The sequence below is a fragment of the Mustela lutreola genome, chromosome 7 (genome assembly GCF_030435805.1).
Source record: "Mustela lutreola isolate mMusLut2 chromosome 7, mMusLut2.pri, whole genome shotgun sequence".
NCBI classification, from domain to species: domain Eukaryota; kingdom Metazoa; phylum Chordata; class Mammalia; order Carnivora; family Mustelidae; genus Mustela; species Mustela lutreola.
This window is the reverse complement of record NC_081296.1, coordinates 93,018,207-93,035,814: the sequence shown is the minus strand read 5'-3', so window position 1 is coordinate 93,035,814 and position 17,608 is coordinate 93,018,207. Positions and strand designations below refer to the sequence as shown.

The 17,608-nt window shown below is 33.6% G+C and overlaps 1 protein-coding gene across 7 annotated transcripts in view; it reads right to left on the bottom strand.

Annotated features, from left to right (window-relative positions):
- The window catches only part of MIPOL1 (mirror-image polydactyly 1), a 327,451-nt gene that overhangs the window by 246,303 nt on the left and 63,540 nt on the right, over positions 1–17,608 (bottom strand). For all 7 annotated transcript variants that reach the window (XM_059181948.1, XM_059181955.1, XM_059181951.1 and 4 more), the window contains 3 exons: positions 7,083–7,302; positions 4,945–5,080; positions 3,481–3,586 (listed from right to left, as the gene is read on the bottom strand). In XM_059181948.1, the coding sequence (XP_059037931.1) occupies positions 3,481–3,586; positions 4,945–5,080; positions 7,083–7,302 (462 nt within the window). The remainder of the gene's footprint in view (positions 1–3,480; positions 3,587–4,944; positions 5,081–7,082; positions 7,303–17,608) is intronic.

The following is a 17,608-nucleotide window of genomic DNA, read 5'->3' as shown; positions in this document are numbered from 1 at the left end:
GGTTTATGTGGTCTTTATATATCAAACCTATCACAAGAGTCATTTTTAGATTAGAAAGCAAGTAACTTTTTTAAAAAAATCATATCTTTAGTGATTAGTAATACTAATCTCTAATCATAGTAGTACTACTAAATCTAATCCACAATCATTCTAGAAAACCTGAAAGGGCAGAAAACTTAATTGAAACATTAATATATCCATTAATACTACCAAAATTTGCCTTTTGTTTCATATAACACACATGTATAGATATATTTAACAAAATTAAATTATAGTTTTCCTCTACTTTTCACTTAATGTTGTCATGAAGATTTTCTCATTGCACCAATTATTCAGAAATGGTTTTTAGTTACTTCATGATGTCTGACAGTATAAACATATCTTAATTTATTTAATCATTCTCTTAGTGTTTGATTTTAACTTTTGGCTATCATAACTAATACTGATATGAATATTCTTATATAGAAATGGCTCCTAATTCCTTTGAGTACCTCATATATTAATTAGTATTTTATTTGAAAAAATCTATGAACATACATTTTGTATCTTATTTGCAATTTCCAATGTTTAGCTTAGAGTTTTTTTTTTTTTTAATTTTATTTATTTATTTGACACAAAGAGAGAGATCACAAGTAGGCAGAGGCAGGCAGAGGGGGGCGGGGAAGCAGGTTCCCTGCTGAGCAGAGAGCCTGATGCAGGGCTCATCCCAGGACCCTGAGATCATGACCTGAGCCGAAGGCAGAACCTTTACCCCACTGAGCCACCCAGGCGCCCAAGTTTAGAGATGTTTTTGCATGTATTTCTTTTTATGTGGGATATCTTCATTTTTTTAAACATTTATATTCTGCTTAAGTACATTATAATACATAAATGTGGTACATATTCATAATATACTTAACTAAGTACACTTTTTATTTTGAATATAAAAATGAGCAAATGATAGAAACAAACATTACTATTTATGTGAATTTCTTTGTTCTTGTTATATGGATTATTATCCTTCCATAAGATACTAAATAAAACATTTTTCACATGTAATCATATTCCTATAATGTCCCTCTTTCTATTAAGGTACTGGCATAGTTGTTTTTGTTACTGTGTTTTGCTTTTTGACTACACTTATAACCAGTCAGGTAGGAAATAAGCTATTTAAGACTGTATGTATGAAAAAATATGAAAGAATCATGAGTCTATCAAGAATCACTCTTGGGGCGCCTGGGTGGCTCAGTGGTTGGGCCGCTGCCCTTCGGCTTGGGTCATGATCTCAGAGTCCTGGGATCGAGCCCCACATCGGGCTCTCTGCTCAGCGGGGAGCCTGCTTCCTCCTCTCTCTCTGCCTGCCTCTCTGCCTGCTTGTGATCTCTCTGTCAAATAAATAAATAAAAACTTAAAAAAAAAAAAAGAATCACTCTAGTAGTTTCAAACTAATGGATTTCTTTTTTTTAAATTTTTTTATAAACATATATTTTTATCCCCAGGGTACAGGTCTGTGAATCGCCAGGTTTACATACTAAACCAATGGATTTCTTAAGCAATTCAGTTTTTTAAAAAAATTTGACATATTACAATGATTCTCTCTAATGTCATAAGTAAAATATCTTTAATCTTTTTTAAAAGGTAGAACTGAAACATTTAAAAGATACACACTGAAAATTTATACTTTCAAAAAACTTCAGAGGATTTTCATTTTTGTCATTTTTGTAACTAAGAGGTTGGATGTATCTCTTTTAACTAGATTGCTTTGTTCCAGAGAAACTATAGCCCTGCTATTTTCATCAACTTAGGAGGCTGCAAAAAAAATACTACACATTTCAAACATTTACTAAAATAATATTGTATAATTAATGAGAAATACGTGATTAACAAGAATCATAAAGTGATCAAATTCTTTCTAATTTATGTATGCATGATTCATACTATTTAGTCAAGGGGAAGTCTTAAATATATACAAATAAGTAAATATTTGAAGTAGATGATTACCTATATCATACAGTAGTTTTAAGAGTAGATAACACTATTTAATGACTTTTCCCCTCCAACACATAAATGATCTATGCAGACATAACAATCCATGCTTTTCACCAGTGAAATGGCCTAACTGGCCTAAATCTTATCAAATTCCTCCTATAAGATGCATGCAAAGTCATATTATAACACAAACACCTTCAAACAAATGTACTTCTTATAATACCTTCTTAGCAGTTAATATATACATATTTGATTATAAAAAAACCAAGACACTTCCAAATTGTTCCAAATTTTTATCTGAATTATTCATTTTTAATGTATGTTTAATTTCCCTTAAAATATATTAGCCTCTTTTTTTAAAATTTTTTATTTTTTTATAAACATGTATTTTTATCCCCAGGAGTACAGGTCTGTGAATCGCCAGGTTTACACACTTCATATTTCTCTACTAAATAAGAAACAAAACATCCATGGTTCTTGAACATTAACTGAAAAGCAACCATTTGTTATTTTAGCTCGAGTATTTATTTATAGTAATTTTGGTTATATTTTCATAGTGATGTTTAGCTGTATTTTGCATTGTGATATTCTAAAGACAGGCTCTACCAGTGAATGTCTCTGACCTAAGATACCAGAATTCTTCCATATATGCAACCAGCTTAATGTAGCTCATAAAATATGATTATAGCTTCAAACTAATCATGAAATACAATTTTTCTTAAAATCATTCCAATTGATAAAAAACACTAAAATAAATAGCCTTTAAAATGCCTCTGCATGTTAATTTCTATTATACTGTGAGATTTCTATCCTTAACATAAAACAGTGTGAGGAAGAGAGTATGAGACTATTGACAATCATCTGATCTGATCTGTAATATATCACAGATACATTAAAAAAAATTTCTCCTTGCAAATACCTGTGAGTAAAGATAGACTCCAAAACATATTTAAGGCAGTCATTTATATTCTTAAACTCTGGCAACCTTTCATTTTAATCTTCTCAGTGAAAATACTAACTCCATCATCCACATCATCAGATGAAAATTTATTAATTGCACAAAACAGATTTTTGAATCAAATATAGGTTTCTATTGGCAATGAATATATGACTATCTTCACACAGAACAGAAGTATTTCCTCTCAACGAGCTAGAACAATAAGTGGTATTTGAACTGCTGGTTGAAAGGTAGAGGCACTGGTAATCATTATTTCCCCTTGTTTGTTCAGGCCCTTCCAACAAAACAAACAACCTTTTTGTGATTGGATTGACATGGTGTTAACAATGCATTTAATGCCCAAATCAGTATGAATACAGGTAAAGCTCTCACTAATACCAGTACCAGGATGTTAAAGCCACCTATTTTCTATGCAGCCAAAAAAAAAAAAAAAAAAGACAGAGCCTCCCCTCCTTTGGCAAATAAGCTAGTATGCTCGTATTCACCAAAGCCACCTCATATAATAACCTTATGTATGATTCTTAAGACTGTATATTAATAACCATCTACTATACCTGCTGTCTTTTCAGCAATATGAGCTTCTGTTGCTTTCTCCTGGAGTTCCAGCGTAAGCTTTAGTTTTCTCTGTTCCTTATCTTCTTTAGTCAATTTTTCCTGAAGCTGAAACACATTGAAAAAACACAGATTCCTATTTGATAAATTTCCTGCAGAAATATAATTAATCCCAAAGTAGAAATTATTTTTTTTTCTAAGCCCTTCTATATTACATGTAATTGCCTAAATACGTAACTCTGGGGTTGGGGGGGGGAAGGGAACCCCATAATATTTAAAATTTTAAGACATCTCATAAAGTAATAATTACCTATAATGATATAGAAATTATAAAAACATTATGATATACACTTAATTTGTATGTGTGTGTACAGGCCAATGAAATTAAAGAAGGAATGACATAATTATTAAAAATAACTATTGCAAAAAGCAATCTGATCTGTTCTTTTGTCTTAAAGCAAAGGACTTGGAAGGCACTATCCTAATAAAATAACGAACAGCACAGCTTTACAGCTTCTCTTAGTAAATCTAATATTTTGAAACAAAATTAATTAAGATAATAATCTTAATATGTGAAACAAATCTCTTTTGAGAATGCTATCCCATCATATTCCATTTAAATTAGCGTTGGTACCTGATTTATAACAGGCATATAATAAATAATTGCTAAATGAAAATACAGAAAATATCTCCTACTTTCATACAGAACCCCTCAACTATTTTTTGTTTTTTGTTTTTCAATTCCTCCCTTGGCTTTTGTCATTTGTGTTCTTTTCTGTCAGGCATGATCAATATTCCTAACATTGCGCTTCAGTATGATTAGGTCAAAAAACTAGAATATTAAAATCAGAAAGGTATGTAGAGGTATGCAGAGGTTAAAAAAACAGAAAACATAAAATATGAACATTATTTAATAAAATTATTTATAGCTCAAAGAAATGCAACTAGAAAGAGTCCGGAAAGATAAAACATGACATGACAAAATGGACTGGACAAATGCGATGGTACATAACAACACAAGGAATGTGACAATATTGCCAAGCCTTATGACTTTAAATTATATATATTATTGAGGTAAAATATAGGGCACCGATACTAATAAAAAAAGAAAAAAAAGTTAAGTAACACAAAATCAGTACATTGTATTTCTCACTTTCCATAATACTGAAGTAAACTTTTACTACAATAAAACTTGAACCTTCTTTTTAGGTACCTACTCCAGGTACCATCGTTCTATGAAAAAGGAAGTGATATCACGGGCCAGCCAGGGAGGAAATAAAAGAATTTGCTTTTCATAGCCACTGTCTCAGTCATTATCTGATGCCATGGTATGGCAACAATATAGAGCTATACAATTAAAGGATGAAAATACAGCATGAAACTGAATTATGATGGGCAACAAAGCAAACTTAGAAGGTTAACAGCTAAATGCACAGTGTACAATGATCAGACTTCCTATATTGTACCTTTTTATTGTTCGCTCTGAGAATGTCCAATTCTTTTAGAAGAAATGCTATTTTCTTCTCTTTATCTAAGTCTGAAGTTACTTGACAAGGGATCGTACATTCACACCGCAAATCATTTTCTCTATGTTCCATAATGCTGTAATAAAAAAACTATTAACAATATATACATATAATTTCTACTATACAGGATCTATAAATTTTAGAATGCGAATGAGGGAATTTAACAAAAAATAAGTTTAACAAAAAATAAGTAAAGTTACTTAATTTTAAATTTCTTTTGTTATGCACCGTTAAGACAATACTATGGATCAAAAAGAATAAATACATCAATTTTACAGAGGTTCTAATTTATCAACTAAGAGAACTAAATCTGTGGAAAGCATTTATTAACTTCTACAGAGATTCATGGTTCAGTACACTTAAAGAATTCAGGTTTTAAGGGTTGTGACTTTTGGTCAGGATTCTAGAAACATATCTCACTTGTTGGAAAATGGGAACAACATTCATACTTTTTTTCAATTCGGTTGACAGAATATCATTTTTTCATTATTAAACTCAAAATAAATTAAAAATGAAAACCTACTCCTGTGACATTTAATGGTAAGTAATCTTTTTTTGACATTTTGTATGCTATTTGAGAACAATATCGACTTGTTAGCATGTAGTATAAAGAAGGGAAGGGAGGGGTGCCTGAGTGGCTCAGTCAGTTGGGCAATTGCCTTCAGCTCGGGTCATGATCTTAGGGTCCTGGGATCAAGCCCCGCGTCAGGCTCCCTGCTCAGAAGGGAGTCTGCTTCTCCAGCTGTCCCTCCCTATTCCTTGTGCTCTCTCTCTCACATTAATAAATAAATCTTTTTAAAATTTAAGAAAAAAAAGAAGGGAAGGGAAAAGAGATGGATCATTTTTGAAGGCATCATATTAAAGTTGTAAACATAGGTAAATCTTAGAGTTTCTAAGAAGTTAATCAGTGAGGTCTGGGACAGTCCCTGCAGCTCTACCTACCATGTATTTCTTCTGTTGCAATTACATTAGATATTTCATACTGAGGTTTTAGCCCAATCTCTACTATTTGTCCCATGTGGTTAAAAAATGTTTATCACTTCTTCATTCATCCCTACTCTTATTCCCCAAAAGTATATTCGAAATCTGCACTTTAGTAATGATCTATTTGCCAAGAAGTAAAAACACATTAATAATACATAAATTATATATTAATGTTCATTAATATATCTACTAAATAATTTTTAAATAATCATTTTACTTATTTAGCTGTTCTTATGCAAAACTATTAAAATATATAAGATTTTGTTTGGACTGAATATATAAGTGTCACTGAAATTTTTACAATTCTGCAGTATTTTCAAAATATAAGACTAATTATCAAAATACTTTAATCCATAGAGCTAAAAGTCACAGGTGTCACAAAGTCAAATCTCTTCCTGGGATAAGTAGGTAAGGTGAATGTTAAAAGCTGCAGAAAAGAAAATAATAAGGAAGACAAATGGGAGAGAGTACAAGGCCTTTCTAGAAGCATTCAAATTCACTTAAATAATAAATCATGCTAACCAAAACCAAAACACACCTTTGAGCTTATTTTGTCCTAGAACTGCCAGTTTAGGGTTCTGATGAATAATTTCCCTTTTGTGTCACCTTAACAGTTATTTCCAGATCCAAAATGAAAGGACACAGGCGGGTACCTGGGTGGCTCAGTGGTTAAAGCCTCTGCCTTCCGCTCAGGTCATGATCCCAGGGTCCTGGGATCAAGCCTCACATCAGGCTCTCTGCTCAGCAGGGAGCCTGCCTCCTTCTCCTCTCTCTCTCTGCCTGCCTCTCTGCCTACTTCTGATCTTTCTGTCAAATAAATAAAAAAATCTTAAAAAAAAAAAAAGAAAAAGAAAGGACACAGGCAATAATATTCAACTTTGCCTTCATTAAAACTCACCTTGTGCTTTTTAGCACACCCATGTAAAGAAAACAGTAGAAAACTCCAGTAGGTTGCCTAAATTCCAGTAAGTTAATGATATGTCCAATTTAGCCCACACCAAAAAGAAACGGAGGGATGAATGGAGGAAGGAGGAAGGGAAGAAGAAAGAGTTTTCTCAATCTTATTTCCTAAATTTAAGTCTGCCAGCACTTACTTGGATTTTTTAGTAGTGCAGTCAGCTCTCTCATCACCTGGATAAGGGAAATTCCTTGATCTCTGCCCTGGCAGTTCCGTGTCCTCATGGGTGTCTTCATTGACTAATTCATTGGATTTCTGATGCATGCCTTCCTTGGAATTCACAGTTGGTAGTTCATCCGACTCTGTACTTTTATTTCTCCCTGTAGTCTTTTGTTCAAGATAACTATGAGCTATCTCTGTATTTAAAACAAAACAAAAACAAATGATATGTGAAGTGCCATAGCTACATATTAAATCATTCAGATGAAAGTTTTTGTGGAAATAGGTGCTCTCATAGCTTTAAACATGTACTTACTATTCTTACTCCTACTATAATCAACTAAGCATGTACAGTATAGTTTTTCCACTTCTGGTAGGTACTCAGGGCAATGGTTTACAACCTTGACTGCAGTTTGAAATAACCTGAGGAGTTTCTGGAAATTCTTAGTCCAGAACACATCTTATATTAATTAAATCAAGATCTGTCAGAGTGTCCAAATAACTCCAGCATAAAATTAAAGCTGAGAAACACAGGTGTAGGAACATTATTTTCTAGATTCCAAAAAATAGGATACAATAAGTTAATAATTATAGGGAAGTGATAATATGCATGCAACTCTGGTATCAGACTGCCTGGGTTAGAATTTCAGCTTTGCCAAGGGCGTAACTTTGGTCAAGTTAACTTACCCATGCAAGCCTAAGTTTCTTTTTTGTAAAATGAGAACATAGTCACACTTTTGCTTGAGTTATTTTGATGCAAAGTACTTGGCCTAGTGTTTGGCACATCAGTAAATGTTAGATATTATTTTTATCATCAGAATATTAAAATTAACACAATATAGGCATTATTTTTAACTCCCATTTTTATCAGATATATATTATACATTAGAAAATCTATTTTGTAAAGCCTGGCTATCTCATAAAAGTTATTTTAAGCTGTAACTAATAAATAATAGCTATTTCAAAGGAAAAGTGTATCTGATGATTTAGTGAAATTTTTGGAAGTAAACGACACACACACACAAGTACCTAAAATAAACTCCCTTACCAGTAAATCACACCAACAGACAAATACTGATTGTAACAAATACTTTATTATTTCCAGCATCATTAATGTTTGAACTTTAAAAAGCAGGTGAATCTCACCTGTCTGTTGATGATGCCTTTTCCAACCTGTCAAACTTAAAATCCTTTTAAGAAGAAAAGCAGAGGACATAGGTTTTTTTTTTTTTAATTTATTTATTTATTTATTTGACAGACAGAGATCACAAGTAGGCAGAGAGGCAGGCAGAAAGAGAGGGTGAAGCAGGCTCCCCGCTGAGCAGAGAGCCAGATGCGGGGCTCGATCCTAGGACCCTGGGATCATGACCGGAGCTGAAGGCAGAGGCTTTAACGCACTGAGCCACCCTGGCGCCCCAAGGACAGTAGTTTTAGAATAAAAACAAAATACGGGCACTTATAAATAAGTGATCTTTCACAAAGTATTCATTCCTTAAGGAGAAATCCTTTGCCTGTAGATATGCTAAAGTTAGGTGTGACCAGTTATAAACTCCAAGTCCTGGACATGATCATGGTGGCTGAAGCTAAATTAGAAACCACTTGTTTATAGCAAATTCCTCTCAATTTCATTTTGTTTGAGTAAACAAATAGGGAGAATGTGCTATCATAATTATATACTGTAAGTTATGAAATTTCAACATCATATTGTTTTGGTTTAAACTCTAACAATTCCAGGTATCTGAGGATTATTTGTTGGTTTTTGACATTTCAAAATGTCTACATCGTGTGCTTCAGACATTCATCATGCTACTTTTTTTTTTTTTTTAAGATTTTATTTTTATTTATTTATTTGACAGAGAGAGTAAGAGAGCACAAGCAGGGGGAGCAGAGAGGGAGTGAAAAGCAGACTCCCTGCTGAGCAGAAAGCCCGATGTGGACTCATCTGAGGACCCTGGGATCATGACCTGAGCTGAAGGCAGACATTTAACCACCCAGGCGCCCATCATGCTAACTTTTCTACAAGAGGCGGGTATTAGTAGAATGGAAACTCCAAAATCTAAATTAGGGAATTTTATAAATGGACATTAAAGAATACCACTATATCATCAATAAACCATGCTTTCTAACACTACCATGTAACTTTAAAAGTATGGTTGACCCTTGAACACATGGCTCTGAACTGCACAGTTCCACTTACCCATGAATTTTTTTCGGTAAGTACAGTAGAGTAGTATAAAGGTATTTTTTCTTATGATTTTCTTAGCGACATTTTCTTTCCCTAGCTTACTTTATTGTAAGAATGCATATAACATGCAAAATACATGTTAATCGACTATATTACTGGTAAGTCTTTTCCGCTATTTAATAGTTACATTTTGGGGGAGTCAACAGTTATATGTGAATTTTTGACCTAGGGTTGATGCCCCTAACTCCCAGATTGTTCAAGGATCAATCGTAACGAAAATGTAAGAGAATTAAAAGTAGTTACTGATAGCAATATCAAAATAACAAAACTTGTGCCCAGGAATATATCAGAAAGTTACTATTAAGGCCTATATTATTCTCCAGTTTATGAGGTACAAAGATTCCCCAAAAGGTAAAAACATGAGCCATGGAGCACTTGCAGCTATAAAAATTCCCCAGTGTTTTATGACAATACCATACCAACTGCTTCAGAATCTTAAGTCTTGACTCTCTGATCTGTTTCCCATCACATACATTACCATTATCTTACCACTACATACATCTTGTCCCATATTTTTACCTCTCTATTTCTGGGTCTAGTTCAGCATCTTTCTGCTTTCAGTTTTTTATTTCTAACCTCCTAGTGTTTACTCTCCTCCATCCCTGGTATCTATACTTGCTATCTGCTTAATATATTTATAGCACTCTTCCTTATTTCAGCTTATCAGATGTCAAGTTTTAAGATCTGCTGAGCTCTTGGTAAATCAGTGCCTTTTCACCTGGAACTGTCCAATCTTCCTCAAACTCAGAGCAGATGTGTGACCTTCCCAATAAAAGGACTCTTTATAGATCCCTCCTGGATTATAGTAATTATAATCCCTTACAGTATTATTGAAATAAACTCAGCAAGTCCTAATGTACTTCTGGATTTGAAGTCAAAATGTTTGATATTTTTGAAGAACCCCATACTGTGTGGCTTGGCTCTGATTAATTCTAGATCTTTCTAATCTTGCTCTGTACTAAAAGCTTTTAGATTCTCAACTGTAACTGTCTACACTTGGAGCCTCCTCTGCAAATTAATATCTATACTCTTCTACTAAGAATTTAATTTTATTTTAAGGCAACAAGGCTGATGTATAAAATTTTTCTTTCGTCTATGTTCTTGACCAACTATCATAGTAAATGTTGCTTAAATCCTCTCTCAATGCTTTTCTACTCTACCATGTTGCATTATCCTATATCAAAATTCAACCTCTGTATAGAAAATTTGACCCCTCGGGGCACCTGGGTGGCTCAGTGGGTTAAGCCTCTGCCTTTGGCTCAGGTCATGATCTCAGGGTCCTGGAATCGAGCCCCACATCAGGCTCTCTGCTTGGTGGGGAGTCTGCTTCCTCCTCTCTCTCTGCCTGCCTCTCTGCCTACTTGTGATCTCTCTCTCTCTGTGTCAAATAAATAAATAAAATATTTAAAAAAAAAAAAGAAAATTTGACCCCTCTAATTAACCTATCTATTCATTAATTTAATAATCCATGGAAAACCTCCAATGTGATATGCTGGATGAAATTATTGGGAAAAACAAAGACAAGTGGGAAATGACTCTCCCTTCAAGGACTCTATAGTACAGTGAGGAAGGCAAACTGGTCTAATGATTTGAATACAATATAAAAGGACTCTACTAGAGCTATAGAGACCAAATATAAGACATGTTAGACATAGTGATGCTCAACTAGAAGACTCTGGGAAGATTTCACAAAGACATTTGTTATAATAAAAGACAAGTAGGGATATGGAAAGCCATCAACCACCAAAGGGTTCAAGTTAGATGATATAAAGAAAAAGTTGACAGACTGTAAGAATAAGAGAACGGGGGGGGGGGGGGGGAGAAGCATGGATACAGAAAAGGAATAGCTTTTGGAAAAACGAAACATTTCTTGTATGTCTTTCTTGCAATGACAAGATGTTATAGTGAGGGAGTAAAAATCTTTAAAGATGTGGCTCATCTGGGAATGGATTAATGAAACAGATTGATGGTGAAGGTACTTGGAGAAGAAAAAAATCAAGGAATCAAGGTACTAAGTGTCACCTATTAAGACACGGAAATCATTCAGAAAAAAAAAGGCAAGAAAAGAAAGGAGAAATGAGAGTCCAGACTTCACTGACTGCATGAACATGCTGAAGACAGAGACAGGTGAGAGAGCTGAGAGGAACTGATTGTAGGTAAGTCATTTTTTTTCAGTCTTTTTTTTTTTTCTGAATTACCACAAAAATTTTTAATTTTTTTTCAGTCTTATAAAAAAGTTGCAAAAACAGTACAAAGAATTCCTTTATACTGGACGAAGGCACCCAGATTCTCCAGATGTTAACATTTTACCACATTTGCTTTATTATTCATTCTCTCCAACTCTACCTACCTGCCCATCTACACATGTACTTTTTCCCATAACACTTGAGAGTAACTTACAGGCATGATGTACTTTTGACTTTTCAAGTCAGAATTTAAGAAACTGCTATACCATATTGCATTTTGCCAAGTTTTCTTTACCCTTTTCAAAGCCTGACTTAAATTCAGTTTCTGAGTTAGTACTGTCTCCAATCAATAGAAGATGATATCACTTACTGACTCTACCTCAATCTTCAGTTGTCTTCCCTAAACTCTCCAGCCCAGAAGAAAGGCCATTCATTATGAAGTGATAAGTGGGTGACGCTACTAAAAGCTTCAGTTGAGCTATTCGGATTGCCCCATCACCTGAGGGTGATGCATAGAAAGGCACTGCATATAGAAATATAAGTATCTAAGGCAATACAGTGCAACAAAAAGGGACGTTATAGGTCTGTTTTGCACAACAGTCAATTAGAAAGATAAATGTTTAAAAGAAAAAATCATATTCACTTCTGATTCAAACTCTTATCTCTAGGCAGATGAAAGCTTAAAACTAAAATTATCCTATTAATTCCTCTCTTCCACATGGTTTAAATGGAAACTCTATAACTTTCTTTAGTAATCTGCTTCAGCGTTTAATCAATGTCCTTGTTAACTGTTCTATCATTATGATGAACATAATTAATACTATTTAAATACATTTCTCCATATGGACTTAGAGAATAAATTATCAATCTCTTCTTCATACTTCATAAGATGCTGAAGTCTTTCTTTCCTAAGAGTTAAACGACAGGGAATTTTTATAACTACTATCAATTCCTTTATTTACTTTATTTGCTCTTCTGTGAGCACACTATATTACTGGACATGAGAAAATGACTACTTCAAACCAAATATATTTCCTAATTTTTGCTATTAATATCACTACCATATAAACTTATCCTATGGCCATTTGAAAATTATGTTACAGAGGATCACTACTAGGTATTCCTCAAATTGCTGTTGTTTGTTAAAGACAGTTTATTCATCTGGGCAAATGGGTGGATTTCATTAAGATTTGGGGGGAATGTTAATACTTAATACATGTGCCCGGCTACCTGCAACATATATTTGAAGACCTTGTGTCACTCCAGTGACTTTCATGCTGTTTCCAATGGATGATTTTCACGATCTAACAAATTCTCTTTATTTCTGGAGGTATTAGTATCGTCAACTCTCTCAATGCTAGCATTGCTATTAAATTCTCAATTCCTTAGTCTAAAAAAATTGACAATATTATACCATTTCCTACTCTAGGAAAGAAATCTCTAAGATCCCCCTTGAGTTCGATTCTCTAGACAACTGTACATTAGTTAATGTATAATACACTCAGTTAAACTGATGCTACTCAACAAATCATGACTCATGGCCAAAAATAACTGTTATTTCCCAACTACTACACAGAAGGGAGGAGGTGGCTAGAATCAAATAGGGATTCTTAAAGGCTGGGAAATTCTGTTCTGTCTGGCTTTGTAAATAGTTTGTGACAACTGGTATCTGTGTAAACGGATTTGATGGTCCCCTGGGGGGGTCAATACTGTTTACAGAGCTGTTTCTTCAGAGTGGTTGAGCTAGAATTGTCTCTAGGGATCCCTACCAGAGTTACTCAGAATAGCAACATGCCAGCTACCTGAGAGCTCAGGAACAGAAAAGAAAAAAAGGCAATAGAAATATTATAAGTAAGTATATTCAAAGAAATGGATCTCTTGCACCTTCAGATGCAGGTGTTACTTAGGGAAATTTATACCTGACATGAACCATAAAGGAGGCAATCTGCTAATGTGCTCTCTTGATGCTTGCTCACATAATTGGTCCCACTGCTTTAAACACTTTTTTTGGAGAGGACAGATGATTACTTATACTATAGCATGTAATTTTATAAATTTAAAAAGAACAAAAATCTCATGCTTATTGCTTCTTTTTCTTCTGTATACTGTCCATTACCACCATATGTAACAACATCAAAATGACATGACACTAAATAAGACTGTAAATAAGTCTTTTGCTACTAAATAAGACTGTAAAATTGATGTAATGATGTAATTAATATGGTAGCCCCATATTTTAAACAAAAGATGTTGTCTTTTTTCAATGGTTAAGGATTTCTCTAAGTGAACATTAGTTTCAACATAATCAGAACAAAAGTATCAGTTAGTGGCTCCAAATAACTTCTACCAATCCCTTAAGTAAGTTAAATGTAGGTTATCTGTGTGTGTGTGCGTGTGTGTGTGTGTACAAATACTATTTATTTCCTTTACTAAATAATGCTGTTTCCTTTTTTATGCAGAGAAGGGTTAGTTTTCCACACAGATGCATACAAGTGCTTTCCTGCTCCCCACCAAACATAAAAGAAAAAGACATCAGAAAATTGGGCCATATCAAAGTGGTCTCACCTACTATGAGTGCGTACAAGAGAAAAGGTTAGACCCTCCAAGTAGAACACTGGTGTATTTAGATCTTCCAAGCAAAACCACAGTGCATGAGCTAAAGACAAACGGCAGGGTTTAAATTCTGGCTCCACCACATGGCTGTATGACCTTTAGCAAATTACTTCCCTACCAATAAAAGTATATAATAACAGCACCTATCTCAAAAGGTTGTTATAATGATTAAATTATTTAAATTATATAATCTCTTGGAAAAGTGTCAGCACAGAGTACACACTCAATAAATGTTAGCTATTATTATCTGCAAAATTCTGCTTGGCTAAAAGCAAAAGTCTTTTTTTTTTTTTAAGCAAAAGATTTTTAAATTAAAATACAAAAAGAATAAATAAAATATAATTTTAAATTTCTTATTAAAATATCCAAAGACATGGATATAAAAATAAATATAATGCTAGCTCATTGGATGAGAAATATACAATATAATGAGAAAATATTTAATGAGGTTAAAACTTATAGTTAACACCTACTGATTTAACAAAGCACATATCAGATTATAAAACTAGTAAGTTACAGGAGTAATAGGACTTTGAAATTTAGAAATCCTGACACTAGGAAAAGATCCTGAAAGAAAACTCATTGTACAGAAAGAAAATTCAACAGTTTATTTCTGTAGATTCAATCCCATAGCAAGAAAATAAGAAATTTTGGGTGCCTGGATGGCTCAGTGGGTTAAAGCCCCTGCCTTCAGCTCAGGTCATGGTCTCAGGGTTATGGAATCGAGCCCCGCATCAGACTCTCTGCTCAGCAGGGAGCCTGCTTCCTCCTCTCTCTCTGCCTGCTTCTCTGCCTACTTGTGATCTTTGTCTGTCAAATAAATGAATAAAATCCTTAAAAAAAATAGTGGTTTAAACATACATTTTAAAAAAATGAGAAATTTAAATAGCCTGTTTCTGCAACACAACTTAAGCATTCACTATATTGGCACAATATTAGATATAATCAGGACTATAGCTAGTAGTGCACAGGCAGTTATCCTTCAGAAATTCTAACTTGGGAGTCACAAGAAATTAGATAACTTCTGGATCTCTCTGGCTTAAAAAAATGCAAATCTGTCAAACTGTATACTCTCTCAGGTTTTAATATAATTTGGCTTGAGCAGCAATATGAAGTAAAAGGAAGTATAACTTTCATTTTTCATTGGTCTACATAAACACTGCCCACATTTCAAGTGCTCATAGCCACACACAGCCAGTGGCTACCATGTTGGAAAGCACAGATACAAAGTCTTATGTAGTTCTATTAAGGGTGTAATATATATAATGAGAAGTCAAAAACATATCAGGGGCAGAGGCAGCATATAGCTATCGGATTTTGAAGTAAGAGTTTACAAAGGTTTATAAAGTCGGAAAATCACGACACCTGCCAATATCACATAATTTATTCATTTGCACATGAAGGTTCAACATTCAAAATGAGCTACATCTTTTATATTCCTATATGTGGTTACATATTTAGAATAAATATCAAAAAGAATTGGTGAGGTTGAGGTTATTTCATCTTTGATTAAGACAACTGATGACTTATTTCAAATTATCCACTGGCTAGAGCCTGAAAATTATTTTACTGGAATTTTGTTATTTGTTTTATTATGAAAAGGCTATTTTAAGTGGTGATACTATACCAAATTTTAAAAAGTGTTTGCTTTATCAAATCCAAATAGTCAAAAGCACATCAAAATTCACTCTATTGGAGAAGAGATCAGATTTCTGTGTAAGAACTAAATTCTATTACAATGTTTCAGATTCTAAATTTTAACATCCTTCACTGTGTGAAAACCATGAACACAGTATAATAGTGTAATCTCCTAAAGCTTAGGCTACCTAATTAACTTATGAACATATCACATAAATTAAAGCTCTGTAAACTTGTACCATCTTATTGAAACCACTGCAAATACTATCTAGGTTGAAATAATTGTGAAAACTGTCCTAAAATTTTATTAATTAACACAAGTGGTATTTATCCCTTTTTTGCCTCAATGATATGAATTATTTTGCTACCTACTATACATTTCTAACCCTTTCGGTCTTTCTTAATTTTTGTTATAAGAATAATTTATATAAAGCAATAAAAAATATGAACAAACTAGGTTGTCTTAAATTTTCACAACTACAAGTAAAATAGGTTTCATAATTACCTAGTTTTTGTTAAGTATGAACACATACCTACTGTCCATGAATTCAACAATTTCATAAAACACTTACAGATGCTAACTTTTCCAATAACCAAAACAGATTTTCTTCACTTGTGCCTTTCATTTTATTTAAGAGCATTTTTAGACTTGAAAAACAAAACAGAAGAATCACCCGTCAGACACTAAGTGGAAATCACTGAAACACAATGTTAGTTCTAATGGATGGATGATTGTGTTTGGTCTTTTGAAACTTTGAAGTATAGGTAAGTCTTGATCACACAAATTAATAAATCCTAAAGCTGGAGTTAACAATAACCATTACACCCAAATTCTGCAGCTTAGCCCAGCCAATTTTTCAAAAGGTCAGGTTGTGAACTGGAGAAGATCAGGGAGGTCCACCGCATAGCTTTGTTGCCAGGCATCTCTCGTCTGGATTGTTGCAGGCATTTATTAGTATTCGTCAGCAGACTCAACAGAGCAAACAAGAAATTCAAGCACGAATAATAAAATGAAATGCTGCTATATAACCCTTTGTCATTCAGCAAATATGGGACTTTTTAGCTACATTGTTCCTAAACCTGGGTTACTACTTTAATTTTTCTCCACAGTGCTGACTGAATGAGTATGCATGTGTGTTAAATGCAGAGCTCCCCTAACAACTGCAGGACTGCCATTTAATCTGTTGGTAGATGGACCATTTCCTGTGGGAACCCTAGCTATGATTTCCAGATCCACCAAATAAATCTCAGATTAAGATTCCAAATGAAACCTGCCTTTGGCAGATAAAAAATGTCAAGATGGATATAAACAGTAAAATTATAAATTATCTAGGTGTTGCATGACAAACCAATGTTCAATTTTTTTTGTTGACATGTGCCCAGATATCAAAACTATATAAGACATTCATCAAATGTCACACTTTCATAATATTGGAGGCATCATTAAAACTGTTTGACTAAGGACCTCAAAGTGTTTAAGCAGTAGCTCAAAAGTATATTTGTGCAAAGTAGAAGAATAAATTTACATATCAGCAGCAGCTCATAAGGGATGGGTAAATATTCTGTTTATCTCTCATTGTAATTCAGGTTACTTTAAATACAAGGTTTTAGGAAATCATTATACTCTATATGGCATCATTACATAACTTTCTATGCAAATGATGTGTTTTATTCAAAGTTACCATTTGTTTCTCTAGGAAAAAAAACAAAACAAAACAAAACCCAAAGCATGAAAGGAAAAGGTAGGGGACTCCCATTTCATCAGTCAACCATGACTACTGTAGTAGTGCCCTGTTAGTCAGTTATACTATAGTGTCATCA